The sequence below is a fragment of the Pseudopipra pipra genome, chromosome 1 (assembly GCF_036250125.1).
Source record: "Pseudopipra pipra isolate bDixPip1 chromosome 1, bDixPip1.hap1, whole genome shotgun sequence".
NCBI lineage: Eukaryota > Metazoa > Chordata > Aves > Passeriformes > Pipridae > Pseudopipra > Pseudopipra pipra.
In genome coordinates, this window is record NC_087549.1 from 102,015,034 (window position 1) to 102,039,819 (window position 24,786).

A 24,786-nucleotide genomic window follows, 5' to 3' on the forward strand; every position below is an offset into this window, starting at 1 on the left:
AAGAAAGGAGAATCTAAGCATATCCTAGCTAACTGCTTGGTACTCATTATTCAATACATAAACAAAGGCCAAATATGCTCTCACAGTGGTCAAACAGCAGGAGGAGAACCTCTCTATACCAGTGGAAAAAGTTACGAACAACAGAAAGAGACTGTCACTGCAACTGAGTTTGCATCTGAAAGCAAGGTGTTATTTGGTGGCTAGAGCAGAATACATTGGGAAAATCTTCCAGTTATGCTTTCTAACCTAAACACTCTACTCTAGAGTAACCTGGGAGAAAACTGGGAAGAGACCATGCTGTATTGGTATAATGTGGTAAGTTAGAGGCAGAGTGAAATGCATATCCACATTGCAAAAATTTGATTTAATTTCAGTTATACAATGAAAATTTCAAGACTTTTATCTTCTCACAGTTATTTCCCTGTATTTTAAAAAATTTAAAAGGAGGTGCTAAATATATTCCCACTAAATCTCATTACTAATATCAAGCAGAAGCAGTGTTTAAGCCATCTTCTAGCACAAATCTCCCCCCTCACCACAGAAAGTCCCTCAAACCAGCAGAGCCGTGGGATTTGATGCATAGGAGACAAAGTGCAAAAGGCAAAGAGGCATTGCAGTGGAGCGGCTGCTAAACATAGCTCATCCCACAGCTGCATGAGAGAGTTGAGGAGCACACAGGCTGCAGAGAGGAAATGTGCAGAGACTGTGTCTGGCAGTAACAGACTGCATAGCTCTGAAGCTAGTCTGGAAGGGGATTAGCTGTCCTTGACCTGCAAGTCCTGCAGGGAACACTCTTATTTCTGTGCTTTGCATAGGGAATATTGGTTTGTCCTTAAGTCCACATACAGTTAAAAACAGGTGGGGGTTTCTTGGTCATCAGGCCCATCCCCCTGCTATGGCAAACCCCACTACACATAATCCTAGTCACAAACAGACCAAGCTTCATCTTCTAAGTACACTGGTGATCAGCTCCCTCTGCTCCCAGTGGAAGGCTCTTCTAGGAACTCACTCCTCTGCTGGTTAGCAACTAATTTCTAGCTTCGATTTATTCATAGGCAATTTATATTCATTTGTTCTCGTGCCAACACTATCCTTTAGCTTAAACAGCTCTGCTTCTCTGCAGAGTGTTTAGTTCTCTCCCTTCCCCACCCTAACTAACTGGCAGACAGCACTGTCCTCTCTGTCTTCATTTGCTGGATTAAATAAACTAGTTCCTTCTGGTCTTCTCTACAATGACCAAGTCCTCATTCCCCTTCTTACTCTGCTTTGACTCGAGGTGCAGCACTTCCTGCGTCCTGTCTGTGGTCTTGTTCCCAGGTTCCCCGCTGCCCCTTTGAAGACTATGTTGGTCCATCCCTCCTCAGTGGTTCTCTCAGCCTCCTCACCTGCTCTAATACAACTTCAATCTTCTTGACCAGAATAGTGTGAAGTACACCTGAGCTCACCAGACTTGCCGTAACAGAATTCAAACTTCCCTGTCACCACTTAGGTGTACGTACAGATCTGTCATTTGTTTTAGACTTGAGACTATTATCAGAGCCTCTGAGTACCTCGTAGCTTGTGAATGTAGCCCTCCTAATAACAAATCTCAGGAAACAGTATCTTCTGCTATGGCCACAGTAGAGGCAGAGACCTAAGATCCAGGAAAGCTAAAGCCCACATGCATAGAAGTATTTAGATCTCTGATTCCCATTAAAAGTAGTCAATTGTTCATGAGTGGTGAGCATACTTCTGAGGTTCTTGAACTACACAGCTTCCTGAGATAGCTGAGTGATTGTAAAAAGAATATCAGCATTCAGAAAAGTGACAGGGCCTCACTTAAGCAAGTACCCATGTTTCCCAGCTCCCCAGGGATGCAATACACGACTCATCACTGCTTCTTGTTACCATTTTAGGTAGTCAGGCAACTGAGAGATGACATCAGGCAGGCATCCCTACCATCTCATTAACATCTTGATAAAGACTGACTCCATGATCCATAGCAAGATGAACAGACAAAAGCATTGTAAAGAAGTAAGGATATAAAGGAGGTCCTGGTGAGCCAGGAAATATCTTGTGACAAAAGAAATCTCATTGTGAGGAGGAAAAAAATGCATCTGCATGGAGTGAAATCCCCAGCAGACTTTTGAGACACATTCCAATCACTGCAATAGAGTCTCTCTCTAGCCTCTGTGACCCTCTGTTAGAAAAATGCAAGCATTTTAATTTCCTCTTATCTGATGGAAAATAGGTATGGATCCTGACTGCCCTTTCCTTACTACAGATCATTTGCAGGCACAAGGCTAAACAGCCACAAGAGACCAGTGTCTCCTCCCTGCTGCTCAAGTTGATAGCACACTTTTGACCTTGTGTCCTTAGGGTGGCATAAGTACTTAAGCCATTTTTAGTTCCTGAGATGGAAGAAGCACTTAAGTTGCTCTAAGACTTTATGGTGGCATAAATGCTTAAGCTGGTTGCAGTTCCTAAAGCCAAGTCAAAGCTATAGCTATATGTGAAGAACTTTGCACTTCTGCATAGGCACATGCCTGTGGACAAGCTCAGATAACTGTCTCCAATATCCTGTTTCCTTTCCTTTGGATGCATTTATTGTTATTCTTTTAGAGTTCTTGCGGTTGTCTTTCATACTTTACGGAAGACTTAAGAAATGCTATTGTGACAGATCTCTACTAATGTTGATTAGCAACATGACAATTTATACAATTTGCTGATCTGGCCCAAAGCAAGTCAGTGCCTCCACAGTTTTGTCACCTTTGCTGAAAACAGTTAGGATCAGCTGCATCTTAAAAGCACTGCACAGTAATTTCCTTTGTGTATAATTAATACACTAAATACTCTGTCTCCTCGCTGCACTCCTCACCTCACAGTGTTTGATCTTGTCACTCAATCTCAATTTTTAAAATTTTTCCACTATTAACAAATTAAGCCCCCTGCTCCCCCTAGATTTGGTCACGATTGTAAACCTAAATGACTGTAAAACTAGTGGCATAACACTTTTCATAATCAGATATTTTGAGGTTCCATGGGAGATAACAAGAAGAGAGAGATAAATAATATCCAACAGAAACAAGTGATGCATAAGACCCTTGCTCACCACCTTTTCGCTGGTGCCCAGCACATTCCTGAGCAGCTATCGGTGCATCCCAGCCAGCTTCTCCCAGTTCATGTACTGAGTGTGAGGTTCTGTGGTATGGAATATCCCTTTGGCCAGTTCGGATCAGATGTTCCCAGCTGTGTACCCTCCCAGCTTCATGTGCCCCTGCTCCCTGGCAGAGCATGGGAAACTGAATAGTCCTTGACTCAGGGTAAGCACTGCTCAGCAACAACTAAAATATCTGTGTGTTATCAACCTTAAGCTCATACTGAATCCAAAAGATAGCATGTACCAGTTACTATGAAGAAAATTAACTCTATCCAAGCCAGAACCAGGACAAAAGCATGCAAATATAATATATATATATACTACAAATATTTCTAATTCCAGTGTGACTAAAATGTCTTATTCATTAAGAAAGGTTAAATCACTACATAAAGTTTCAGCTAAAAAGACGGTTATTTCAAAAAGGAGTGAAGTATGTGGAAAATGAGAAATATAACTTACACTGTTTTACAAATTTAACATGAATTCCGTGTCCATGACTATTAATACTTAGTTATAAGAGCATACATTCACTCAGCACTCCAGCTGAACTCATGTCTGAATCTCATTTGTTATTATGCTGTTCTGGACACCCATTTCTATCCCTTAAGAACTGGCAATAGCAGTTAATGAAGAAAAGGAGGGGTCACAATTAGAAGCATAAGTCAACTGAAAAATGATGATGATTTATAACTTGGGACAACCCAGGTAAGTAGACGGACAGGGATGACAGGCACAGGAGAAGGGCAGCACAGAAACCAATGGGTGGAAGAGAGGAGGGAAACAGTAAGAAAGGAAGACTCCAGTCTCAGAGGGAACATTCCCATATGAAGGGTAGACGGAAAGGAACCTCAGAGATATTGCAACAAACAGTTGGGGTCAACAGCTGTCTTGGGCCAGCACAGCTGCCACTGGGAGAAGTCATATTTAAAAATATTTACAGTCATATTTAAAAATTTAGTAGAGATCTGGGGTCAGTGCAACACATGGAAAGAGACTGTCCTTGTCTCATGGGGCATTCCATTCTTCATGGGGAAGGAAGGAAGTCATGGGGAAGGAAAGAGTAAGAGCACTCAAACTAATAGTAATTAATGAATTTTTGCATTTTGTGCTTACTATAAGGGGTCATTTTTCTGTCTCAAATACTGTTTAACTGAGCCATGGTGAATCAAATGATTTTTTACGTATGGCCTTGGAGAAGTCTTTTTCTCTAAATGGGAAACTGTACTACTAATAAATAGGAATATGCTAATTCAAAGGACACAACTCAACAAGACTCTTTGCTTTTCACCTCCCACTTTCAGCTGAAAATACAGGTCTTACTATTTTTTTTTCATCTCTCTGCCTCAACAACAGCAATAAAAGTTCTCAATGCCTCAGTTAAAAAAAAAAAAGATATTTTCTTTCTGCTTCCCCTTTTGTTCTCTTGCAATAAATTCTGTAGTTGTCTTCGTTGTCTATCAATAGGTTAAACATATCCAACTTGTATGTTTAAATGCTAAAGATGGAGAAGTCCCCAAGGATACGTCAGTCATTGGCTCTTGTACAAAGAAAATACTGTATTTTGCTCAGAAGAGCTTTCTGTAGCAATTTAAACACAGTGAGACAGACACAATATCCTGGTGAGAGGAAAACCTGCCTTATTACATTCCTGACCCAAGAGAAAGGATCTGCCCTTAGGACATAAAGAGAATCAGTGGGAGGGAAAAAAAAAGTTATCTAATCCTAAAAATAAAGACAGTGGTTCATAATACAGCATGACCTTCTTTTAATCTCTGATATAGTAGTTATACAGTATGGATGTGATATAATACCAACAGGGCAAACGCAGCTTGCTCATCAGGCTGGGAACTGACTCCCTCAGCCTGTATCTGTTTCCAGCTTTTCAACAGCTTTTTGGTAGGCTCTGGAATATTCTGTAAAGTGAGTGGAACTTATGGGATATTGCGGGGATTCTTTCCCAATAAGATCACATCTTGTTCTTGTTTCATTTTACATACATATATTCACATATACAGTACAATTAAGTCTGCTAGCAGCAAAATGGAGCTCCATCAAGGGCAATGTTTTACAGCTCTACCTTGATTTCCTGTGTCAGAGCATGCAGCTATAAAACAATGGGCAGAAATTGCATCTTTATTTGCTAAACCTGAAAATTTAGTAAATGACATTCTGCCAGAACATCAACATAAATGTTGTGGACATTAATCATTCCACTTTTACAGTGGTAGGAAAGATATTTTGATGACTCTCAGCTTTGTTTCTTCTCTGATGTTTTCTTCCATAACTCTGTCTAAAATCAAGTGCCTTCTCTTTCTTGAAGCTTGCATTCTTGTATTACTAGCTGGAAGGTTAATAGGTGAAGCTGGTATGTTACAGGAATTCCAGCTTCCTTTACTCTGTTTTTTTCCAGCTATATGGAAGTAATTTTTCAATGCGTGCTGGGCTTCACCAGCTCCTCCATCACTGATGCCTTAGTTCAAACAAGGTATCCCAGCTTCCATATTTTTGCAATGCTAAAAAAACCAAACCCCTCCACTTCTCTCTTCAACCACCTGTCCAACCTGTGACCTCCCAAGGACAGGCTAATCGAACAGAGAGTTGAAGAAATTGACAGTGGAAACCACGAGCCAAATGCTCAAATCAAGTGTTCTCTAAAGGGAATGTTTTGGTTAAGTCTTTGCCCTCCAAGGATAAGCCCTCCTATCCTGAGAACTACTGAAGCACGGAAAGATGCAAGAAGATTACATGAGGATGACAAAGTCTGGGGCACTGAGATGAACAAGCCTATAAGTAAGAAGTGCCCTGAAAGAGTACAAGGGGCTAACCACAAGCTGACCACTCCTGGTATTTCTCCTAACCACCTTTTCCTACCTATCTGCTGTCTGCATTATTTCCCAGCTCTGGGTGCCCTCCCAACTGCCTCTGCCACAGTGCACCCTCTGCCCAAATCCTGCAGGTTGTGCTACACACTCCACACCATTGGGTGGATAAACTCTCCTCAAACTTCAATAAACTCCAGTATCTTTCTTGGTGTAAATTGTGTGTGTTTGAACACAGACTGAGAGCTGCACTGAGCATGTAAACTACTGCACAAACAGCATGAAAGCCTTTTGCTGCAGGGTTTTTCCTTTTTAAAAGGAAAACCTTACAAGTAGAACCCTATTACAACTTTCAGCTTTATCAAGACTTCAGCAAGGCACAGAAATCACTTTTACAAAAATAATCTTATGTATCTATGTTTGGCTCACTTTTACTTTGGGTTTTTTTATGCTCTTTACATTTAGGTGCTCAAATTACACCCATATTTTACCTGTCTTCTATACAAAGGTCACATGAGACAAATATAGGGCAATTTGGTGCCTGCAGAATAAACCAGAAGACCCAAGACAGACTAGCAAGGAGAAAAGCAGAGGGAGAAAAAAGACAGGTGAAATGTGCAAGAGAGATGGAGAATTGAAACTTGGCTCAAAAGGCCAGGCCTGGAAGAAGAAACTCAACAAAGGCCATTTGCTGATGGGTTTAAGACCCACTGCTGACTAAGTGATGAAACGGTGATGTTGTTCTTTGCAATGCAATAGGAAATGAAGGTGGTCTTCTCCCGAATCCTATATACCCTAGCCCTGCACTGATGATCTTCAGCCTGTTCTGCCTGCCTTCCTTTCATTCTTCTCCATCACACATGCACATAAGCTCTCCCCACAGGCTTTTTGAGAGGTGGCTACAGGCAGAAGTTCTACAGTTTGAGCTGCAGGAAGAACTCCTGCCTTCAGGAAACAGCTCTACAGCGTGACTGCAAGGAGGTGCAATGTCTGTTCAAGCTCACAAGAGAGAAGATCCGCACTGCAAAGAGCTCCACACTCCCCGCAAATCCCTTATTTATTCCTCTCTCAAACTAGTCAAAGCAATAGTGCACAAACAAGGGAGGTTTTTCCTACTGTTGGATGGGGAAGAGGTGAAAGACTGGCCTGTAACCAAACATCTGCCCTTCACTGGTTCTGAGTTTGCCAATGAATGGTGCCTAGAAAATGTACTAATACCTTCTAGAAGTGACTGAATAAGGAAGGATAGAAAACCACCTGAGGCTCAACTTAAAAATTTTCTGCTTCATGATCTTTGCATTTAAGGATAAAAATTGATTTTACGTGCAACTGCTACAAAATTTCCAGGAAAACCATGTTAAAATACTCCCTCACAGGCAGTATGCAATGTGAGCAATGGCTGACTTTCTCCTTGACAAATCCGGACTAACATACAGCTGTGTACAATCTTTAACAAAAACATACATGAAAAACAGGTCTTACCTTAGAAAAAAAAATAGAAAAACTTGAACAGCCTGATACTTAGCACTGATACAGATGTTAGCATAACACACTTAAAAGCATATATTCTATTTCTGGATTTTTCTCACTGGCAAAGAAAGACCACAGAGAACTCCTGCCAGCACACATGAGAAGGAAGTAATCAAAAAGAGGCATTACAATAAAGTATTTCATCCTATTTGCAAATAGTATGAAGAATGAAAATGCTGTCCTGGTTTTGAAAGAAGCACACTAGCACACACGAGGCAGAACTAAATACTTTGGATGTTTTCCCACATTTCTGCAGAAGACTATAGGCCTCCTTCCTGCCATCATAACTCATCTGACTTCAATGGAAATCAGACCTGCTGTATATATTAAACCTGAAATTAACTATTCCTCTCCCCCCATATTGTTTGGCTTTGATAAATTCCGGCCATTGCTCCAAGATGCACAGATCTTGGTTCTATGAGCTGCTCTGCTCATATGGGCTCTTATGGCAGGCTGGAGCCTATTAAATTCGATTTGGTCCAAACACATTGAGCTCCCTGCAGGAGTGGGGCTTAAGTAGCTCTTATAGTTAGTTATTGAGCTGTGGGTTCAAACTATGCTAAAAGTAATAATATTCTCCTTTAACATAGGGCACGTTCACAAGAAAATAAAATTCAAAGAGATTTCCAGTCTTTACATTCCACAGCACAGACCAGAGTGGTTGGAGCCAAGAAATAAAACCTCAGGAGTAAAAATGCCTAGAGAAGAAAAAATGGAAGTAAAAAAGTACCCAGCAAAATATCCCAACAACTGGTGCACTGAATGAATATATAATGCCAGAGCTGTTTTATAAAAATTGTGAGGCTTTAACAACAAAAATCTGTTAAAATTTACACTGCCTTTCAGTGCATGTGTTTGGAAATACACAGCAAACAGTTTAGAATCAACAGACTCCGTGAATTAAAATGTAACCATATATTACGGCAGCTTCATATGATTTTATATTAGCAGAGACAAACTGCTTAATCCCATGAGCCAATTTAGAAATCTATGAAAGGATATAGCAAGACAGAATAAGGAAAAGCAAAAAAGTACAATTTTAACAAGATTTTGAAGTCTTCCAAACTCCCAGAGTGGTACAATAGGTCATCTACCTATGCAGAAGGATTAGCAAAATACTTGATCCCTTACAAAAAAGTTAAACAACTGCCTCTTTTACTAAAAATCCTGTGCTTCTAAAAAGGGAAATAGCAAAGTAAATGTCAGATATTTAAATGAGATCTGCTTTTCAAGGTGTATTAAGCATATGGGCACCAAGTATGTAGTCAGGACTTCCTGAACATGCACCTCCTTTAGTTTAACTTTGGACCAGATTTTGTAAAACCATGCACTTTTTTCTATTTTTAGCATTTGATTAATGATTAGAGCACAGTTAACACTGATCCACTGAAAGAAAACATATTCCTCAGCAGGATCTTCCTGTGTAAATCAACTGGTAACTCTTTCGAATTGTTTTTAAAGAGATCCCCATGCTTACCACATGGACACACACAAATTGTCTGTATGATAAAAATACCAATTCTTCGTTTGCAGAAAGAGACTACTGAAAACCAGGATTTTTTTGCAATAAATGCACTTAGTGTCTCTTTATACATAAACTATGAAAGCTGCAGTTCAGATTAGGAAATAATGTCAGATCCACTTTCTGCAATGAAAGGCACAAAATACCTCTAAGAAAACGCGGAATATAGTGATTTAAAAACTCAGAGCTCTTTTCTCAGAAACTACAAAGAAAAATTCTGGCAGTGATAACCAATACCAAAATCTTTACTAGGCACTATATGTTTTAACATTTGTTCCATCACAGTGGAGATCCTGGTAGAATTAATCCAGCCTCAGTGGGTGACATAAGCAGGAATGTGTTAAAGCTATGACATCACAACTGAACTGGAGAAAGTATCTGGGGTGCTTCCTCCTAACACCTCTCAGAAACATTTCTAACAAGCTTCAGCATGTGCAACAGTTTATTGCTGCTCTGAGATCCCCCTTGGATTTTTTTTACCGGACATCCACTTCTAATTTCCCTTTTGCATCTGTGCTAGGCTTGGTCAGCCCGGTCACATCCCAGCAAATTCAGGACTAGCAAAGGTCTCTGTCCTGGGTTAGAAGTTAATCGTCCTTGATGGTTCAGGCAGCAGCAGCAGAGATTCACCTCTTTTTGCCACGGGATAACATTTTTCTGTCCTCTCACATATGCCATAAACAGTCCTGCATTGTAGCCAGACTAAAGACATATGTTTGAGCTGATGGAATGAAAACTGTGAAGCATTTCTTAGTAGAACATGGGGGTATCACCTAACACACTTAGGAAAGAGCCAAGGTCAATTTTTTTTCTGCCCCTGCATTCCACACACTAACTTTAATTGACCTCCAGTGAACTTACAGGTGCTTTTGGTAACTAAAAATCAATCCTAAATAGTCCGGTTTATCTCAAAGATTTGTATCTTCTCCTATATACCACTGTGGCACCGTCTGAATGGGACAGACTTGTGCTGGCAGTCAACCACAGAAGTCTGCAGAAGTAAAGGAGAAGGCAGTCCTGTAATCTCTGTAACTCTTGCTCATCCAAAAACTTACCAGAGTTGGAGCCTGGCACTTTCAGAACATGATATAAAACACACTTCTTTGTTCATTTTTTTACTAACCATAAGTGTCGGAATTCCCTCGGCAATTAGTTTACTGGCTGGTAATCCCTTTGCTCTGATCCATGCAGAGAGAGTGGCTGCACTGGAGGAAGGTGTCCAAGGCTCTGGCTTTGCAAAATGAAGCATTCTCTTGATTTAAATTACAGTGACCAAGCCTGAAAACTTTTCACTTGCCTTGCATAATGAAGTAAGCTAAACTCACTGTTAAACACTCTAAGCTGAGTGCAATGTAGCAAATGGTAAAATATTGCAGGCAGGGTTTTCCTGGTTATCTGCGGCAATATTAGGAATAGTTTAGTCAAAAGAAAGATATGCAAACACTATCCCAATGGTTGTGAGATACAGAAATATACATCATATGATAATTAGCACTGAAAACAGTTTAAAGGATAAAGCCTTTATTTCACTAAATTTAAGAAATCTTGCACTTAACAACAACAGCAAAAATAACTGCATACTCATAGCATATTAAACTTCTCTACTCTCAGCTCTCATACAGAGGTACAGAACCCTTGTCGTAATCCTGCCTAGTGCTGGTAACTGGCAAAACAATCCACAATGCACAGTTCAGAGCTGCAGGGACACCTTTTCCCTAGCAGGAAATGTGTCCCCACCAGGCCAGGTGGGCTTGATCAGTTTTGACATATATGTATTGTTTAAGGTATTCTGAAACAAAGGGACAGAGAAGCTCCTAGAAGCAGCCAAACTCTCAAACCCATTTCTGACTAAGTTTCCTTCAATTCTAGGCAAAGGCTTTCACAGGAAAAATACAGTTACTACCGTGCTCACATGTGCTGTGAAGAGCGAGATACTACCTTTTCAATTAATTCAGCCTAAAGTAATGTGGTTTTAAGTGATGCGCTCCAATCCTGGATTCCTCAAATAAGGAAGCATCAGAGCTAAATAAATACAGGAAAGACACTTGTCCTTCATGATCCAGAATTCTAAAATAATAAAAAGCTACAAAACCATACTGGGCCTCCCTGGATGCATTCAAGGTGTGTTGTCCTTATCTGGTGGGAATCATTGCTGAGGTAAGGTGCTAACGAGAAGCAAAGGATGGACTTATCTGTGCTGTGCTTCTCCCTGAAAATTTAGTGAGTGCCTACCTGCTGCTGTGCTGCTGCTGCTCTTTCTTTTAGTGCGTTCTTGGCACATGTAGGAGAGGATAAAAGCCTAATGGGTGCAAGTGTCAGCACAATATAAATTGCTGCAACGAAAAACTTGATGCATGGCTTGGGATCTGAAAGAAGAATGTCCACCATTGTTTGTGATTATGGATCACATCACAATCTAATAGCAATTTTTATTTAATCAATAATTTCCATGCTGAACAGACAGCCCTGTTACAGAGAATCGACAAGCAGGTACTGATAGCGACAAGGCTTGTTATTAATCTTTACCCTGCCAACATTTCAACCAAACTACTGGAAAAAAGCACCACCAAGATGGATTTAGAAGTAGTTCTTTCTCTTTCTTTTCATCTCATGTCTTTTCTTTCTTTCTCTCCTTCTCTCTTTCTTTCTCTTTCTCTCTTTCCCGTTCTTTCTCTCTTTCTTTCTCTTTCTCTTTTTTCTTTCTTTCTCTTTCTCTCTTTCTTTTTTCTTTCTTTCTCTTTCTTTCTCTTTCTTTTTCTCTTTCTTTCTTTCTTTTTCTCTTTCTTTCTTTCTTTTTCTCTTTCTTTCTTTCTTTCTTTTTCTCTTTCTTTCTTTCTTTCCTTTCTCTTTCTCTCTCTCTTTATCTCTTTCATCCTTTCTTTTCTTTTTAGCTACACAGTCCCATTACCCTTCTCCCTTTCCAGGTATGTAACGTTTCATATACTTCATATTCTAAGTTTATTTGAAAAACCTGGGGCTTGAATTACACAAAAAGGCAATTCATATTAAGCAATTTCACAAATCAGTGGGACCTAGCCCAGTGCTGAGTGTTAGCCATTATAGGCTAATAAATCATACTTTCTCTTTGAGATGTCAATCGCCAAAGTGCTTTGTAAAAATGTTGGCATCTGTAATTCAGCGAAGCCTTTTCATCTTGAAATAAGATGCTCCAGACTGATAACAAGAATAATCCTCTCTTGATCAAAAAAAAAAATCTGCATTTTACCAATTAAAGCTGCTGCCAGAAGCCAAACGGAGCAGCACTGAGACTCCACTGTAGTTTATCTCTGCTAAACACAAGGAGGGATACAGTTAGAGCTTTGTTTCATTTTCAGCTTGACTACTTTATCTCGTGAAGAACTGCTGCATCTCAACCCTGCGATACACATAAGAATGGTATATGCAGACCTCATACCTACAGTGCAAGCCACCAGAGGACCCCCCTCCTGACAAAACCACCACCCACTCATTTTATAGGTTAGGTACTCGACACCTTGAAGAAAAGTCATGCTCACACTAAAGCTTAAGCACGGGAAATACACTAAATTAGTTTTGCCACGATAAAAGGCCCATTTGCTTTTTTTTTTCTTTTTCCTTCTGTTAAGAGGTTACGCAAACAATAGAGACTACAAAAATGAATCCATGCAGCCCAGCCCTCTCAAAACCAAATGCAGAAGCTGCACTCACACCTCTTTAACTTGCCTGTCCCTGCTTCCATTCGTGCATGCTAATCTGACACTTTTGTCTCAGAAAAAAAACTTTCACATGCAGCTGGGCCAGGACTCATATATTTCTATTATTCCCAGCATTGGCTTTCTATGGGTGGATCTTTTGGGTAGATATATGGGTGACAAAAGCGGTGCAGAGACACACCACACCAAACACATCAAGGCAGATCTTCCACTGGTTCACCCTAATAACACAGGCTTTGTAACAGCAAATCACTTATCAGTAGCAAGGCATGAAAAAGCGGCACAGAAAGAACAACTCTTGTCCAGGCGAATCTGTTTTGTCCTAGCTGGTTGGCTAGGACTGAAAGGTACTTGGAGTCTATGCACAAGCCCAACCCTCCTTGCAGCTACAAGGCAGTAAAAAAGCAGGCAGGGACTTACTTCCCTTTTCTCTCTTCTCCATGATATGCCAAACAAGAGTCAGGAGCCAAAGAGCCAATTCAGTTTGCAGTTTTACTCTTGCCTATGCATTCGTTACTCAGTCAGCATGAGCTCTCCTGGGAGAGCTGGTAGCTTCTTATCCTACACTTTTCCCCAAAACTGGAAGTCACCTATGATATTACCAGTGAACCTGGAAGAATTCACTAGCTGAACTCTCAGGTAAAATAAACACTTCCAATAGGTACATATATCCATAAACCCCCTAAATAGTGCTGTGTGATTAAAAGCATGGCCCAAGGTCAAACCCTGCTCCCTGCTATGCACAGCCCTTTCCACCCCAAGTGCCCACATATTATGGTTCGAGTGGCTACAGTAACTACTCAGGGCGCAGGAGTACTGTTCATCCCTATCCACAACAGTGAAAAATAAGTGTTATTTAAAGGACATGCCATAGTTTAGCAACCTCTTTCAGGGACACCAATTCAAAGACAATGATTTTGGCAACTCATACAAACAAGCCGTGGCAGCAGCAGGCTAACAACAAGTTTTCCTAATGCTGTGAAAGAAATGCTAATTACAGAGGAATTAAAATAAAAAAATGATTACATTTCTCTCTCTAAATCCCCTCTTAATACTTCACAGATTAGGGTGGATTTATTTTTTTGTAAACCTTTCTCTATCAAAAAAGAAATCCCCACTTTATTTTTTTTCCCCTTCTCCTCTGTGATTCATCAAAAGCCAGACTCCAGGCAGGGAAACTGCCGATGTGCTTGTGTAGTGGAGTGCTTAAGAAGACCCAAGCCAAAGCACAGCTGGCCTTTGGGTCAAGCCCAGAGTGAGTAAGATCTCTTCACAAGGCAGCACTGATGACTTTTAACACTGCTGGAAGGCAAAGGGCATCACGGTGACTGGCGCAGAACAAGGATGTGCTGAGAAGGCAAACAGGGGCCGTGCCAGACCCTGAGGGCTTCTGAGGCTCCCAGAACAGCAGTGAGGTCTGTCTGCGGTTACTTAACCTTAAAACCCAACAGCTCTTAGATGGTTACCTTTGACGGGGGGTTAAAGACTTGATTCATTTAAACAAGTCTGTGTTAGGTACCCAGACAGAAACCAAGAGAGAATGAACATGTAGTCAAGGGTACAGATCTGCTTACTAGCTTTCCTATGCCATGGACTATAAATGATTCAACCATTCTCACACTGTTTAAAACAATGGATTCAGCATCTTATAATCTGGCACAGTGAGGTGGTGTCTTAATTAGAACTCAGCCTTTAAATAGGCAGTGACAAAGAGATTTCAAAATTTAAAAACTTCTGGACAGATGTTTCTCATGATTATTTGCTATAATCTCTTCTCCCTTTCTCTCCTCCCCCTTGTTACCTCACAGCTACAAAGATCAAATATACTGAAGGAATGCACAAACTGGAAAAAAACCTTCCTACGGCACTTGCCTCTGAAACAACTCCCTGCCTTCTTCATGTTGTCACAACTTTCAGCCCAAGCCCTGGGCTTGTCTCACATGAAAACTGATTTCTCTTGGCCACAGAATTGCTTCTCCAGGTTTGACTTAGAATGTGGAGTCCAGTGAGTAAAAAATAAAAGAAGATGAAGCACAATAAAACCACCAGCACAACCTCCTTTTTTGCTGTACGTAAAACATTCTCCTTTTGTCATGAAAAAAAATATTACTATAATGGATTTCATGTTCTTATCTACACCTTACTCTTTTCAATTTAAAGGAAATATTTCTGAACCTTTCAGGGCAGTAGCTGTCACTGCCATGCACAATGAGACTGCGAATGGGCTGAAGCCTCTCTGTGTTACTGCATTAGAGGCAAATAAAACTATAATGAAAATTTACTGAACACTGCCTCTGCAAAGAAGAATTAAAAATTAAGTAAATCCCAGCACTTATTTTGAGAAACACACAAACTGGGATGTGTAAAAACACCCCTCTGGGATTGCAAGAGACTTGCTTTCACAAAGTTGGGTCTTCACCTACATCACAACCATTTGGCAAGCACACCTCCAGCACTCAGAGAAAAGAAACCACTAACGCAGAAAAGATAATCTGGCTGTTAGTGCAGATGTGTGTAATTGCCTACTTTTAGGCATTGATGCCTACTTCCACAGCTGTACCCAGCTTTGGCAGCTGGAGGCTGTTTGCTCACAGGGCAGTTTCTCCTCTTGCAATCACAGGGCAGTTTCTCCTCTTGCAAAGTGGTGAGCAATGCACAACTCCCAGGGTCACTTACAGGTCTGCCACCACAGCTACTACTCGGGGGAACTGCTTTAACCTGGCTTACTGCCCTATTGCAGTTGGTTCTTTATTTAGAGAAGAACGGCGAAGCTTTCTCCAGTCCCTACCTACTGCTCTCCTATAGGAGAGGAGCTGAGAAGAAGCCGCAGGCCAAAGACAGCATGGTAGCAGAGGAAGTGAGACTTTCAAGTCTCTGGACTTTGAGTGTCCTTATTTCTGGGCATCCAAAATGACCCGCTGCAAAGAGGCCTAATCCTTAAGAGAGTGGTATGTTCCCCACCTCCTGATCAGTCGTGTCTACAAGTGTTTTGAGGTGCACAGCATTGATTAAGGCACCTCATATCACTACAGATGCCCTAAAACCTGAGCAGAGACCAGCTGTGGGCACAGTCCAGGTTTTATGTAGGTCTCCGTGGATTGCTGGTCAATTTCTGTTGGTCAGAGCTGAACCAACCCTTTTCTGTAGGAATAGAGAGCAAAAGCATTAAGAAACTCAAGACATGGAATTTCACATTAATGGTTCTTCTGAGTACCCTCAGTGCACTGCTATTACCTTGGAACAAGTGAGTACCTGAGAAACACAAGGAGATTCCCTCTAGTGCAACAAAGGAGGCAGGTAGAGCAGCACAGCAGTTGCCCCAGAGATTGCCCGGGGAGTGCTCCAGTCACTGGGGCTTTGCAAACAGACAGGAAGACTTCAGCAAATGAAATCCTGAATGTAACCCATTGCTGTCAGTTTAGGGCTTTTTGATCTCATCTAATCAAATGTAGCAACAATGAGAGAATTTTATTGCTGTACAATTAAGGAGAAAACACTAACAAAAAACAGCTCTACAGTTCTTCAAGCATGTTTTTGAATAAAAAATAATTATCATCAAGGCTACACAGCAAGGGGGATGAGAAATAGGCAATGCTGCGTTTTTCTGATTGCCATTGTATTAATATTTAACAATAACTTCAGTCATTTCCTTGAAGGATAATTTTCTTAAACAAACTTTTATCTTTAGTGTCTAACCCTTTTGCAATATTTTATTCTTAAACTGATTTCTGGGGGGAACAAGAAAAGACAAACTGCAACAAAAAGCAGATTTATAAATATATACAATATCTTATTAGCTTCTGGGCGCTCAAGTGCATTTATCGCATATTTAAAACAAACTTCAACTCAGCTAAGCCCAATTATAATATCTCGCTGGGCAGAGAAATTAATTAAACAGCTGAATGATAAAGACCCCAGCAGCAAACTGAGGCTTTAAAATAAATAAGATATTTTTTTTGAGGAGAAGAAGGAAAAGAAGGAAACCTATAATACACATTTTAAACAGTAACGTAACCAACCTTTTCAGGAGTGCAACACACTGTAAGTAAGACTACCTGGCAGGGGAATGCGGTGGCAGCTCACCAACTTTGTGTTTTGCTAATGTGCAACACACACCCCCCCTTCTGCATCAACTTCAAATAACCCTGGGATCCCAGCAGTGCAGCTCAGCGACAACCAGAACAAGGGCAGAACTTGTCAGGATTTAAGAGCTTTCAGCAAAACCCTTCAATTGCAGCCGGTACCTTATTCCATAGAAGGATATCAATTATAGATAGTGACTTGCTTTAACAGTGCAGTCGGTACTGTCAGAGGCTAGATAGACAACCATGAAGAATCATGAATCTTTCTATTAACTGTAAGAGAAGGAGGGGGGGGAAAGGATGGATAGGTGTTATAAATAAGGCAGAGTGAATGGTTTAACACCTTGCCTTTTGGTGTATGTATCATGAAAATTTAACCATGCTGAATTCTAAGTGGCACATATCGCTTGAAAATATGAGCACCCATGCCAAAATCATTGTAGTGTCAGATCCTTCTGGGTGGGTCAATAATGATTCTTTTAGGTAGCTTTTCAGTTATTTATTCATAGCAGCCCAGGTTCTGCCAATAAATTTAGACAGAAAACCTTGTCTCTTGGGGCCTAAGAACACTTTCACTGGCACTCACATTTTACCCTAATAACTGCAGGACTTTGCTACAGAAAGTAATGCAGAAAAATGACATAAAATGCTGGCTATTGTGCCCAAAATTGCAATTTCTGCTCTAAAGCTATATTCAAACACAGATTTTGTTTGCATTTACCATTTCATACATGCTATATCACACATCATTTTGTAGTGCAGATACTACTAGAATCTGATTCATCTACAGTTAATTTTAAGGTTAATTGTGTCCCATCGGTCCCCAAAAATAAAGCTATCTTCATGTGACAGAAAGACCAGAATATGCACAAACTCATATTTACCTTTTTCAAAACACATGCATATGTGCTTGTACATACACCTTATACATAATAGGAGTAATGACATCCATAATATGGACTGTGTGCACTGTGTATTGTGAAAAAGCTATATTGGCATGACTAGAATTCACGCAGAGGTATCTAACCCTTTAGAAAACAAACAAAAAAAAACAGCTAGAAACATACTTCCATCTCTTTCCTTAACACTGCACTTTAACACTAAAATTTCAGTGCTTTGGGATGCAAGACTAGGATAACACTCTGTTCTGGGTCTGATCTCTTACTATTATGTATGGTTACAACCAGTACAGAAAGATGGCAGATTTACCTGGATGAGTTTTGTCAGGGCAATTAAAGCCTTTATTGCCTTTATCTATGCCAGTTGCCCCTGCCTTGGTGATTACTACTCCAGAGTAGAAGCAACAAAACAGGATGTTTATCTATACTTTTGACATCCTGTCCAGCACCGTACTTCAAAATCTTCAAGCTCTTCAAGCTTGGCTGGAGCAACTGAGTCTGCCAGTGGGTTGGGAATCACCAGGAGAACAGCAGCACGTGCAGCCAGGAGAGGCATCGTGGCAGAGCTCTGCTGCAAGATTTGGACTCTCAGGCACCTCCAGACAGCACCAAACAGCCTGACGTACGTGGCCACAGAGCTACAGGGTAAAAGACCTCATGCCCATAACAGGTGCATTTCTTCTCTTTCGTTTGAGCAGCATCTAGCACCATGAGACTGTGGACTTGATGAGGCCTGCAGCTGCTACTGCAGTGTAAATATTACTGAGTAAAGGATGTACACAGGCCTCTGAGACACATACAATGGTAGGCACGCACATGCACATGCCAAGGCAGGAGCTCAGGAACAGCGCTGACACTGATTTAAGTGCAGTTACAGCAATTTGTATCTACTTGGATTTACCTACCAGTAGTTGGGTAGGAGGCATACATGAGCCACATCATTGGAGAGATTTTCAAAGACCTAACTGCTGCTCAGGGACTGAACACTTTTTGCCAGAGTGACACACCTAAGCAAAACCAGGACTGCCCTCCCATGAAGCCCTACTGAGACCAGACTTCCTTTCCTTAGTTGCTGCAGGTGTACATCAGAGGGCTGTGGCAATCAAGGGCAGACTAAATGTGTGAGAGATAGACTGGGGTGAGCGGCCAGACCTTCAAACAGAGTTAGATGTCTAAAGTCCTTTGCAATTCTGGGCAGAAATAACTTGTTCAAGTCCCCTCAGCACGACTCTGCCAGAACAGCAAAAGAAATCACAAACCAGGGCCCCATCACTGAGTCCTGCTGACTCTTACAGCATGATCTGTGCTACTTAAATGTGATGGTTGCGATGATGAATTTATTGTCTTCAGGGTATCGAGTCAAGACTTGCACCTTGTAGTCTTAAATGTCATCATAACATACCTGCATTCTGAGCCCTGCCAAAATGAACTACTGGTATCATAGAAAAACTTCTTATATTCCTTTTTTTATGTGCAGAGAAACCCATTTCAGATGTTACAATTGTGCAGAAGCTAAAGAAATACACATTTTTCCACTTTTGCTGTTGACAATTATAATGCAGTCAGATTTGCTAAAAAATCCCACCAAAACCAATAAATGAACTTAAAAAAACTCCAAAACAACTAGACTATCACACTGTCAATTTAATTCACTTTAAAATATAAAATATGAGGTATTAGCTAACAAGTTCAGTGCAATTCCATTAAATTTTACATCTGAAACATTAAAAATCCTCTTCTTTTTTTTCATTACCAAGGGTACCTTTATTCTGAATTTGTCTCTCATTTCATATATTTTCATGCATATTATTTATCATCATCACTGGGATACTGAGAAAGGTTTGCCAGGTATCATAAAGCTTCAGCCTTACAATCAGTAGCAGATATAAAGACTGTGCCTAAGCAGAGCCCCACATGATGTCAATTGGTCTGTTTGCACAGAACCAATTCAAAGATCAACATTCGATCTTTTAATTTAAATGTGTCCAACTCTCTGCAGCAGCCATTTGTGTGGCTTTTCTTCCCAAAAAGATACTGTGACACCAAAACAGTTTCTCCTCACATTTCATTTTGGCCTATTTAAATGTTAGGGAATTATTTGTGCAAAATGTCTCCAAAGGATTATTTAAAAAATGTCACATTTTTTACATTATTTTACTTTTTTATAGTCTTTCATTTATCATTATTGTTGTTACTGCTGCTGCTACTATTTAATAATAACAAGAACCCAAAAATACATCTTGATGAATAACTGCAACAACAAGAGGTTCTTGCACTCCAACAAGTGAAAGCTGGCATTGCTTTTACTAAAGTCAGCTTTGCAGGATCAGTTTACCATTTTGCATATTGTTGGGAAATATATGGTGAGGTGTGCTTTGTTTATTTTGGGTGAAAAATTAAATTTTTCAACAAGCTATTTCAGTAGTACTGGCCACATTTTGCAATAGATTTTGCCCGATGTCCAGGAAAGTATTAAACTGTTTGCTAAAATAAATACAACTCCGACACACTGGTCATTTGCTGAAGATGTTCCTCTCTGTTCTGTATGAGGAATTCACTTTTTTCAGAGTATTCAATATGTTCTGCAATGCCAGTAATTAAGAAAGGTGCTGTTAGCTAAGGAGGTTGGAAATGTGGAGGAATTGTACTTGCCAGGTTATATTCCAGATTTTGTTTGCTCATTTTCTAGCTTAGAATGCTACAAAAGAGTAGAAATCATTTGTTTTAGAGAATGTCAGAGAGGAATAAAAAGCAAGGCAGATACAACTAATATTTGTTGTAGCACAAAAAAAGATCATACAGTTTGCTTTTGCTAAAAAGATTGATGTAATTCCGTATCCATGTATTTAGCCAAATAATCCACTTCAGTTTACAGACAACAGTAAATTGATAGCAAACCCCCCCCTTAGGGAAGGGAAAGCATTCCCCTCACCCATTTCTACTGTTACAACCCCTTTGGGGAGAAAAAAATCAAACTTGGCTAAAGGTTAATAATCATTCATGTCCAGCTTACTATTACTCAATAACTATCAAAGTCTCTAACTCAAAATAGCGTTTGCTGGCTTACAGGATCAGAGCCATTACAATCTCTGTTGAAGACTTTATTGAATTTTACACTAAGCTTTAGCTGACTGAACAGGTCAAGCACTGTGGCTCTGAGTTTTCTTTATTCTCAGAAACTCATAAACCCCTCTCCAGTTTGCAGTGCTGTTAGCTAAGAAACTTGACTCAGCACAGGGTCAGAGAACCTGACCCCCATGAAAAAGGTCACATAGTTTTAAAACCTAGTTCCTGAATACCATTAACTTACATGCACTAGCTGTTCCTGTGTGTCAAACTCCCGAGAACAGCCTTCCCAGTGGCAGTTTGTCTCATAGACCACTTCAGGCTCCTGTTTGCTTTCATCTTTGTCCCCTTCCTCTTTTACCAGGGTCATTCCTTCTGGCTGTTCCTGGAGAGAGGAAAAAACCAGAGGTGAGAAGAAGAGAGAGGAAAGTCTGAAACTGAGGATAAAGAAAAGTTAATTACTTCAGCATTAAGAGAAAGATGATAGGCAGGGGTGTGAGAGATATTATTTTACTCTCAGTTCACTATGTTACTCCATTCTACAAAATACAGAAGCCCAAAGCAGGCCTGACAAGCCAGAAGCCATTTGTAAACTATACATGTAAAATAAATTTTTCATTCCCAGAAGTACTCAATGCAGAGAATTTCTAAAACAGAAATCCCTTTACATTCCAATTAAAAATAAATCACAAAGGCTTGGCTTCCCTCACACTTTAATTTAAGCAGCTTGTTTTTTGTACATCTGCCTCTCTTGATTCAGTGGCACCACTAATGAAAAAAAGACTATTCAATATAGTTGAATTAATTGAAATTTGATTTTAGTACTAGGGTTAAACACAAATCAGATCACCAGTAATCCAAAGTGTGTTTCCAGCGTTAAAACAATGACAGGTTTTCACACTAAAACTCTTCCATGAGCAGACTGGTAATTTTCAAGCTACTTGTTAGCCTGTTCTTGCCCATAACATGTGAATAGAAGGAGTGAGCAGGGGAAAGAAGTATTTAATTTTGGGTTTTGACTTCCCACCTTCAGTTCCTTAGGGTCCCTCATTCTCCTTAGCTTGTTACTTGCTGAGAGTAAGAGTCAGATATTAGTGTAAACATTTGGTTCAGATTATGCACTTCTGCTATTTTTCCATTTTGAACCTGCTGAAGGATTTAGGCAGACCTCTGCTTTGTTTTCATGTATTCACTCACAAGACTGAGGCTCTGATTCTAATCTCCCCTGGGTCACTGTAAATCAAGAGTCACTCTACTAAAACCAGTGGCATTACTGGTATAGAAAGTATAGCAAATGAGACTGGAGCCCGACAGTGGGGCCTCAGTGCAGTACAGTGCTAAGACCTGGTAAAAGTCAAGGTGGCCTTAAGTATTTTTGCTGAACAGAACACATATCCTCAACAAAAACCTGTCTCTTGTTCACTTTTCCAAGACAAATAGAGGGTTGAGCATGCTCTGGCTGATCAGAGGTGCCTCTCTATCAGCCTCCTTCCTCTCTACCCCCATTCTGCAGCGGACGCTGTACCCCAGCAGCCCCTCGCATTTAGCCCTCGCTACTGTGAGCTGAGGCTGCCCGTGTCTGCACTAGATGAAGGGCCGTGTGAGTGCAGGGAGCCTGAAAATGTGCTACAGACAAGGTGCCTTTTCCCTCCAGCAGTGAGATGAAAAGCTTATGACTACAACCTGACTGCCATACCTGCATGCTTCCTGCTCCCGGGCTGGGGAGGTCCTCATCAGGCTTTATCTTGGAGCGCTTGTTGTGCATGGGATCTCCTGTGCTGCTCACTGCAGATTCACTTGTGGGTTTGTTCTGCTGAAGGCAGTTGGGGATTTTTTTTCCCCAAAAAAAGACAAAATTAGACTGTAATAGATATGTAGCTCTGTGAGATACTGTATCCAAATCGCACTGAATTATTGATATGGGTCAGAACCAACTCACTGTCAGTGTGTGTGTGCGTGTGGGGAAGGGCTGGGCCCAGACCTGCAGGTCCATGGTAAGGCCTGCACATCAGGCCTGCTGAGGGCACAGGGCAGAGCTGGAAGGTCCTGCAGCCCACATGAGCCCATGGCATCACTGAAGGCGGTGCAGCCGGGCTGTCAGTCAAGGCAGACCTGCCTGGTAGCCCACCCACACCAAGCCCCTGGAGCCTGTGACTGCCTGCAGCACACCTCACTCTGGCCTGGAAGGCACTGACTGGATATCCTGCCTGGGAGGGAAAACTGAACTCTGTAAATACACGAGACTCCATGTGAGCTCTGTCTCTCTCTTTTCTCCTGCTGCCTGCACCACATGAACCATCAGATCTTGTTGGTAACCACTTTTCCTGTCCTCTCTCTCCTTCTCTTTCTTTACCCTATAGCCTGTTTTCTTCTTTTACTCTTTTCCTTCTCTTGTGGGTAACTTAAAACCAATGAAAAGTGTTTCACTAAAGCTGATATATTGATTGTTTGTAGTGAGTGTTTTCAGTGGAATGGGTCTTTGTGCTGGGTGTTTTAGTGAAATATTTTTTCTTGATTGTATTTTACTCCTACAAAACCTTTTGCCAAAATATCTTATTTTTCTCACTAAATTAAAAGAATTTCTCTTAGAGAAGAGTGTGTGACTCTTTCTCCGGATGCAAATTCAAGGTTATAACAAACCAAAAGGCTTTTAAAAAGTCTTAAATAAAATGTAACCACTCTGGGCAAGTTATGGCTTAAAATCTGGAGTGTAACAAGCTCCAAACAAAAATATGCGGCATCTGCTCAGCAACTTTATTTGGAGAAGCTACACTGTTAGTTACATGGAATATGCAATTACAGTTGTACTTCAATTACATAGCATTAACTTGGGGAAGAGGTGCATTGCTCAACCTTGTAACAGAGCAGGGAGGGAACAGGAAGGGGGCCATTTGATGTAATTCCTTGCTACAAACTAATGCTGGCTTTGTCAGGCCAGGGAAGGGTGGGAAGAACTTGATTTTCCACATAATGACAACTTTGGAAAGGCAACTTTGAAAACCAGAATCACTGTACTCAAATAACATAAGAGAAAAATTCATTTTTTCACACTTACAGGAAAGGTTTTGCACTTAACATCTGCACACAAGATCTCAGCTCTTCTACTACATTTCCCATTATTATGTGGATAGAAAGAAAAACTGTACACTAATGTGAGACTCAGACAAAAAATCCTAGATGAAGTCCTGGATTCTCCCAAATCAACAGCAAAATAGCTGACATAAGCAGGCCAGAATCTTGTGTTTCTCTTGCTGTGCTAGACTGAACACTATTATCTACACCTGCAAATGGAATCTCGTAGGAATCCAGAGATCTTTTAGAGATATCTGAACTTGCATGGACCCCACAAAAAAATCAATATGCTTCCTACAGCAGCATGTTCTGCTTCTACATTTGTAAAAGCTAGCCATGAGATAAACAGCTCCAAGACTGATAAATAACCAATCCCAGGTCATCTGGAAACAAACAGCACCAGTTAATAACAAGCAAATCACAAACTGTGATAAACACCACCTTATGGGCCTGATTCACAGCTGCTCGTCCCCAGCTTTTGAGAATACACCTCGGTTTATTGAAATGATTAATTTAAACACAGTAAATGCAATTTTGCACAAATCAGAGAAAAAAACCCTCTGATCCTTTTCATCATCTTTGAGTTACTCAATCACAGAGTTACTCACTTCAAGTTACGCACACCTGTACCAGGAGGGCTGACTATATTACAGTCAGCCTGATTTGAAGGTGAAGCTGTTAATCTTTAAAAGGTTAGTGTTTTGATGTGTTTTGCCCCTTTTTGTTACTTCTCACCTCTGTTAAGTTCCTGTGTAAGGCCCAGGAGAGACAGCTTGGATCAAGAAGATGCTGCAGCACCTTGAAATATTTATGAGGACTAAAAAGCACACTACCAATCAGGAACTGCGCATACACTCCTGTGATTTATAATAAAGTGACTGCAAACACTATAGCTGCAAGAAAACTGTTATCGAAAGGTCTCAGTGACAGTGGTGATTAATTGCCATTGAGACAATGCCACTTAT

At 40.6% G+C, this 24,786-nt stretch overlaps 1 protein-coding gene across 4 annotated transcripts in view; it reads right to left on the bottom strand.

Annotated features, from left to right (window-relative positions):
- Window positions 1-24,786, bottom strand: part of GLI3 (GLI family zinc finger 3) — a 209,533-nt gene that overhangs the window by 19,345 nt on the left and 165,402 nt on the right. For all 4 annotated transcript variants that reach the window (XM_064668336.1, XM_064668325.1, XM_064668331.1 and 1 more), the window contains 2 exons: window positions 22,446-22,559; window positions 20,994-21,134 (listed from right to left, as the gene is read on the bottom strand). In XM_064668336.1, the coding sequence (XP_064524406.1) occupies window positions 20,994-21,134; window positions 22,446-22,559 (255 nt within the window). The remainder of the gene's footprint in view (window positions 1-20,993; window positions 21,135-22,445; window positions 22,560-24,786) is intronic.